At 40.7% G+C, this 7166-nt stretch overlaps 1 protein-coding gene across 3 annotated transcripts in view; it reads left to right on the top strand.

Moving 5' to 3' along the window:
- The first annotated feature begins 994 nt into the window (after positions 1–994).
- Mme (membrane metalloendopeptidase) overlaps positions 995–7166 on the top strand; it is an 84769-nt gene continuing 78597 nt past the window's right edge. The window contains exons 1-3 of one of the 3 annotated variants that reach the window (XM_029537467.1): positions 995–1398; positions 5910–6079; positions 6765–6800. In XM_029537467.1, coding sequence (XP_029393327.1) covers positions 5920–6079; positions 6765–6800 — 196 coding nt within the window. In that variant the 5' untranslated portion in view covers positions 995–1398; positions 5910–5919. Of the gene's footprint in view, positions 1662–1713; positions 2106–5909; positions 6080–6764; positions 6801–7166 lie in introns of those variants that run through there. The other 2 variants (XM_021195243.1, XM_021195242.2) reach the window with 2 other exon arrangements.

Consider the following 7166-nt stretch of genomic DNA (forward strand, 5'->3'; position numbering starts at 1 on the left):
AATATGGAAAGTCTGAGAACTAGTGCCCTTTCTCCCTTCCTCTCTATCATCTCTGTATACATACACATATCTCCCCAACTCGTTTTATTGTAAAATTTAGATGTTTTGATAATTTAACTAAAATATAATAAAAACTAAGCACACCAGTGTTGGGGGGTGGGGAATCTAGCTTTCTTCCCAAGAGAATCTGAGTAACTCTCTCTTCTGTGCATTGATCCTCTGCAAAACAATCTGAGGCAAGATGACCTGGGTTCAAATTCCATTTGAGATGCTTCCCAGAGTGTTCGCCAAGCTGCCTATGCTTATCAGTGAGAAGTCACAGATCTCTGTGAGCCTAGCCATGAGGACAAAGATGTGCTTGTAATACCCACAGAGGAAGAAAGAAGCACGGGGCACTTCCGTTTGAAGGTGTGCGGGAAATTACGCACATCAATTGAATTACTTTTTCTTGAAATGCCTTTCCATGATACTATTTCATTAACATGCATTTCCTGTTCTTGTCTTAGCTTTTTGTTTGTTTGTTTGTTTGTTTGGGTTTCTTTAACCATTAAAAAAAGCATAAAGTTGGTTAGGGGGAAAGGAGTAAGACATTTTAACGTTCAAATCATTTCAAGTTCAAGAAAACCCACTCCTGTTTGAGCATGCTCGCACTTATGGAGCATGTGTGGTGTTCAAAACTTGTGATTCCCAAGAGGAGAAGCCTCAGTATTCCAACTCTATATGTACTTGACATTGAATAACTACATTGAAATCCTGGAGCAGGGGTGGGGGCGGGGCAGAAAAGTTTAGCCTTTCTGAGTTCTTTGGTTACAATAGTTGCTAAAGGCAGTTTCCATAAAATACTTGCCTCTGCACAAAGTCAATTTTTTTCTTTGACAAATTCAATGCCTTAAGTTTAAGAGAAAGAGACACACATAGACTGGGGGCGGGGAGGGGAGAGGAGGGAAGGAGGAAGAAAAGAAGACATTGAAAGAAGGGAAGGAGAGCGAAGGACGAAGGAAAACGAAGGAGAGAGCAAGAGTATGTGAGAGAGAAGCATTCTGGTCTTAGTTAGAGAGTGAGAGCCTGCAATCAGCACTACACAATCCCAGAGAGACAGTGTATTGTTGTCTTGAAAGCCACAAAGCTAAACAATTCCAAGAATGTCTGGCAAAGCCCTTTTGGGAAGGGCAAGGTGGGGAACTAACTGGGAGAGGGAGCCCCCTCCGCCCCTTTACACGGTGTGACAGGATTTGGGAGACCTGGCGGAAACCTTCAGGTCACCCAGGGAACTGCTCTCGCGGCTGGTCCTGTGCGGCGAGGCGGGGGGTGAGCGCGAGGCGCGCGGGGCGCGGAGATGTGCAAGTGGCGGAGCTGGACCGAGTGCAGGCGTAAGCTGCAGAGCGGTTAAGGCGAGGGGTGAGTCTCGGGGTAAGGGTCCAAGGGATGCGGGCTTCCCGGGCGCTCACCCGCCCCGAGCCCGAGTGGGGCCTGGAACCTCCCGGGACTCTGGCTTCGTCCCCCTCCGCGCGCTCGGCGCTCGGGCGCACCCTGGGGACTGCACAGAGCGGTGGGCGCTCGCCCGGGCTGGGGGCTACTCTGTCTGCGGCCGCCCTGGCCGGTGCGCTCATTGGTCGGGATGTGTCTGCTCAGTCGCCTCCAACTTCTCCCCAATCCCACTGGTGAGTCACCGGAGAGCGAACAACCGGGCACCGGGAGCGGGGCACCAGTGTCCCCGGGGCGCCGGGAGCGGGTGGGACGGGCAACAGGAGGACGGAGCGGGAGGGGGCCGCGACGCGCGAAGCAAGGGCAGAGGCGGAGGTCCCGCGCGCAGCGGGCTCCCGGTGCCTGGTCGCCGCGGGCGGAGGAGGCGTGTCCTGGGCGGGAGCCGCCACTGGGACCTGAGAATGTGGGGAGGGGAAGGGGCCGAGAGGGCGACCTGGAGGAGGACCCTGGGAGTGATGTCAGGTCACCTCCAGGTTCATTTTCATAGCTTCCTGCAGCCTCCGCCCAGGAGTTCTGTTTGGTGACCGAGAGCAGCGCTACCAAATTGCACCGGGGTTCATTTGGGGGCTGGGAATTGGCCATTCCGCTGTACAGACACTGTTTTTATTTTAAAAAGCAAGGTTTGTTTTCATTTTAGTTTCTATCGGATTCTCTCCTCAATTAACTCACTTTCCTAGTTTTAAATTTTCTTAACCTAAATGTCTTTTCACAATCCCACCTCTTCATCATGCTTCGAACCTTGGCTTCCTATTATATAATTCATGGTTAAATCTGCCAAAGGGTTGGCTGGCGCGGGGTGGGGGTGTTTTTTAGTAGATGGAAGTTTTTAAAGACCCTTTCTTACTTAACCTATCCTGATCTATTTATACTCTTTAAAAATGAGAGTAACTATAAACCGGTATTCCTCCGAGCTTCTCGGTCAAGTCTATTCCTTGCCCATAAGCGGCTCACATGGATTTTATTAAACTGAAAACTAGTAACTGACTTGCAGCGCCAGCTTTTGGAAGCTGCTATCGGCAGATTGGCGCTGAGGGAGTGTAGCTGCACGCCCTTGGATTTTTTTCTTCTTTCTTTCAAGCTCTCAAAAATGTTTGTTGTGTTTTGGACTTGATTTTTTTGTTTGTCTTGGGTTGTACTCGAGAGCAGCGTGGATGGGACTTTTCATGTCAAAACTCACTTCAGGCGTGGGTGGGGTGGGGAACACCTACTAGTTAATGTGGCAGGAGTGGTGTGGGGGTGGGGGGTCAAGCGGTTATCTGAATACTACTTCTTCAGCTTCCACAGACACAATCTAAATATGAAGCTGGCTTCTTCCTACTCTGCCTCAGTTTCCATTAATGCAAAACTGTAACTCCAAAGCACCACCACAGGGACTTACAGACGTGTGTTGTCGCAGTATCATAATGTGTCCTGACTATGAAAATTGCTTCGCTCCACCTTTCTCTTTAACCGATCAGTTATCTTCCAGGTTTCATAATTTGACGTTTGCTGATGCTGATGCTTTGAAATGTATTATGCCCAAGCAAAAATAGCATTGTGTTCTTTTGCTGATGTGGCCAAGTTGAAGTTTGTGGAGTTTTTGTTGAGTCTGAACTCCAGATTCTGTGTTCTCTTATTGTCAGTGTTGGCATTTGTTTTTTAGTTTAAGAGATTTAACAAATTTCCAGTTCAGGTGAAATATTTTAAGAACCTAGGTATGCGTTTGCTTGTCCTATTGCAGGCATTGACTTTGTACTGTGTTTTGTATTCTGATCTGTCGGTCTCTGCATCACCGATCTTTTAAAGGTGTTTGGGTGTGGTTAGATTGGAGCTTTAGGTAACTGAAGATTTGTGATGTGTTCCATCTTGAGGTATCCTGGCTTAGATATTCTTATTAAAAGATAATGAATCATCTATAATTAAGTGGAAATAAAGGACACAGATAATAAGGAGCAGCATTTCTACTTTTGACCAATATCAAAAAAGTAGTACTAAGAAAAAAAAAAAGGACTTCTAAATAATTGAAAAATCTGTACAAGAAAGGTTGATGAACGAAATTTTGATTCAAAAACTACTTCCATTGATACAGGTAAGAGGACTAACTAGTTTGTTTATATTACACTGCTTGTTTCCCTGTAGCTATTCCTACAGAGTTCGATACTTAACTGTAAAGAATCCAGCTACCTTGTCATCCTGCTCAAGGATAAAGAGGGAGTCAGGAAGCAGTAACCCAGAACCAAGAAATGCCCACCTACCAGCTTTCCCTCACCAAGAAGCTTGGTGGCGCCAGAGAGCACTTTGACTTAAGCAGATCTGACCGCCCCTGCTCCAAGCTTGACTTTATAGACTCACTAGCTCTGACTGAGGCTTCTAGAAAGGACAAAAACAAAAATAAACGACGACGACGACGACGACGACAACAACAACAAAAAGACAAAACAAACATTAAAAGGCAGCTCTTCATTTAAACATTTAAAGCAGTGGGGAAATCCACAAGCAGATGTGTTAATACTCAAATTCTAGGGCTTCAGGAAATCTGTACTTTTGTACTTATTTCTCTGTTAAGGGAAAAAGTATTAAATTTGTCCCTGTCTTCTATTTGCTCAGCCACCACTACTATTAAAATAGCGGTACGATCAATGCAATTCTATATCATTGCCCTGGGAGCCGCGAGGCTAAGCTAACATGAGTTACATAACCATTAAATAAGGCATTTCAACATTCAGGTACATTACATTCTACTTTTATTGAACAGACACGGTTTTCATTGTCCAGTAAAGTATTTTTATTTGATAGTCCTTGCTTAGAATGTCATGTAATCAGGAGAACAAACTGCTTGAGACTTTGTATCCAGATTTTTTTTTTTTAATGACCATATGGGTTTTATTATTGATAAGTCACAAGAGAAAACAAATCTCTACTTCTCTGCTGAGTCTCAACAATACTTCAAATCTATAGTCAATGTTTGCTTTGCCTAGTGCCTCAGTTTCCACAAATACATCCCTGAAGACTTGTAACTGTTTAAGGATACTCTTCACTAATGAGAACATTTCTGAGCAATTGCTTCATCTAACAGCCAGATTCTATGGTTAATTTATATTGAGCCAAAAACTGCAGACACGTTGTTTAAGGTGTTCTTTCCTGAAGTCATACAGAAAGGTTGAAGCTTCCGCAAGCTTGGCTCAGCAATTATTAAAGAACCATCTGCCCTCTAAAGAAATCATGGAATCTAATACTTGGCCTTATATAACCTTAGTTTTTCGCCATAAATTTCTGTATGGATGTCTAAAGTAGCTTCTACTTTACATGGTACTGTTAGATTCAAAATTGTGGCCAAATGTTTCTTATGTAGTATTGCTTAGCTGTGTCAGCTTGAGCAAGCTCATTGAGTCTTCTGTTTTCCAACTTTCTAGAGTGTGGGACTGAGATATTAACATCCACTCTGTAGAGATTAGGAAAGCAAAGGTATAAAACATTAAAAATTGTATCTAACATCTAGAAAGAACTCCAAAAACCCCACTTAGAGTTAGAAGTACTAATGTTTGTAATTGATTATAACTTAACTATATAGTCTGCCAGTGATACTCTGGCCTACAAAGGAGGATTTACATAATTGTGTTTGTTTGTTTTCTCTTTCAATCACACAATAAATACTGATGTGGTTATTGTCTTTCACCCTGAAATATAAGCCACTTTTGGCCCATTCAGTGGCCGTCTTCAAAACGTTGTCTAACCCATTCATAGATACCCTTATCTGCAGGGGAAGTAATTTTGTACGTTAAAAATACAAGTTGTAAAAGTAAAATAAACTATTGTCATGTTATTCCTTTTGGTTCTTTAGCTGCATTTGCATTTTATATTCCTGCTTAGTTAAAACTTTAAGGTATTAGTCATTGATTTTTTTTAACTTATAAAAGAAACCATTGGCGCAAGATATGAAGTTAACCTTTAACAGTGTAAAGTTCACATGAGTCAGATTAAAGCTTTATTAATGGCGGTTCAACAACTGTTTTTGCATGGATATCCGGAGTAGTACGAGTATTTAAACAACTCTTTCTGAGATCTTCAGGGATAGATACATATGTATATTCTTCCTTAAAATCTGCGCGTGTGTGCGTGTGTATGTATTTTTAAAAACAAAAGAATTAAAAAGTTGATTGGGCCTGGGACCAATCAGATTCATATGTGTGTATATTCTTTATATTTTTTGCTTCTATTTTCAATATTTTGACTTTAAGAAAACCATGTTTTTTTCTAATTTAAAATAAATTGATCTGTTATTTAGCCATAGTGTATGTGTGTGTGTATGTGTGTGTGTATATATATATATATATATATATATATATATATATATATATATATATACAGATGTGCTTTTTATGAAATGCATGCATATGTTTTTTATCTACTTAAGATGTCTTTATATTTATATGTGTATTTTACAGATTTTAGGTGATGGGAAGATCAGAAAGTCAGATGGATATAACTGATATCAATGCTCCAAAGCCAAAGAAGAAACAGCGATGGACTCCCCTGGAGATCAGCCTCTCTGTGCTTGTCTTGCTCCTGACTATCATAGCTGTGACAATGATCGCTCTCTATGCAACCTATGATGGTGAGTGTCTCCCATGCCCACACAGATCCCAGTGCAAAAGGGAACCAATCCTGTTTGGATCCTTTCACCATTGACCTCGATACACTTGGATGATGCACGGATTCATTTAGAAGAGCCCATCCATATGTTAAAGTGATAAAGTTAGAATAAAGTACACTATCCATATGTTTGAACTAAGTTATTAATTGCAAAGCACAGTCGATATGTTTATGTTTTTGAGACTTGTGTAATTTTGTGTCATTAGAATATATATAGTTTTATGTCTAACTTCAGTAATAGCCATTAATCAATTTCTGTTGTGTCACTGAAATTCTAAAAGGTTTCATGGGAGTCTAACAACTTGAATTTGAGTCTCAGATGTTTTTCATAATAGGGAATAGTAAAGATTGGCTCTTTAATGGGAAAACATGATTGCAGAATGATGAATGAACCATTCAGCTATTGTAGTTTAATATTTCCAGAGTTTAGTTGATGAATATGGTATAACAGCATACTTTTTCTTTGTAACCATCCTTAAATTTAACATTCACTTTTATTCTTCTTTTAGTTTTGAATTAGTAAAAAATAGTATATACTGTTTAGTATTACACTTATTTAATTGGCAGAATTCTTTTAATAACAAAAGGTAAAAATAACCTGGAAAATGTTATTATCAGTACTTATAGATCTACACTCTTTTTTCTAGATGGTATTTGCAAATCATCAGACTGCATAAAATCAGGTAGGAAACCTTTTTTTTCATTTACTAGCTTGCAGTTAATATATAACATTTAATACATAAATGTTAAAGGAGATGTCTATGCTTGCCCTGCCCATATGCATGCTTATTAAGCTTATGTCAACCAAAAAGAAAAATGTATTTAATAGTAAAATAATCAAGTGAAATATTTTGAGATGTGTCACTATTTTATGATGATGATAAGTTATATCTGGTTTTGTGGAGCTTACTATGGAGTTAGAGAGAGAAAGTGAACACTGGAATGGTGAGCCTGAGAATAAGAGTAAGTCATTAGAAGGCTGTGAATTAAGAAAAGAATGACATGGAGAGAGAGAGAGAGAGAGAGAGAGAGAGAGAGAGAGAGAGAGA

This window comes from Mus pahari, chromosome 4, assembly GCF_900095145.1.
Source record: "Mus pahari chromosome 4, PAHARI_EIJ_v1.1, whole genome shotgun sequence".
NCBI classification, from domain to species: Eukaryota; Metazoa; Chordata; class Mammalia; order Rodentia; family Muridae; genus Mus; species Mus pahari.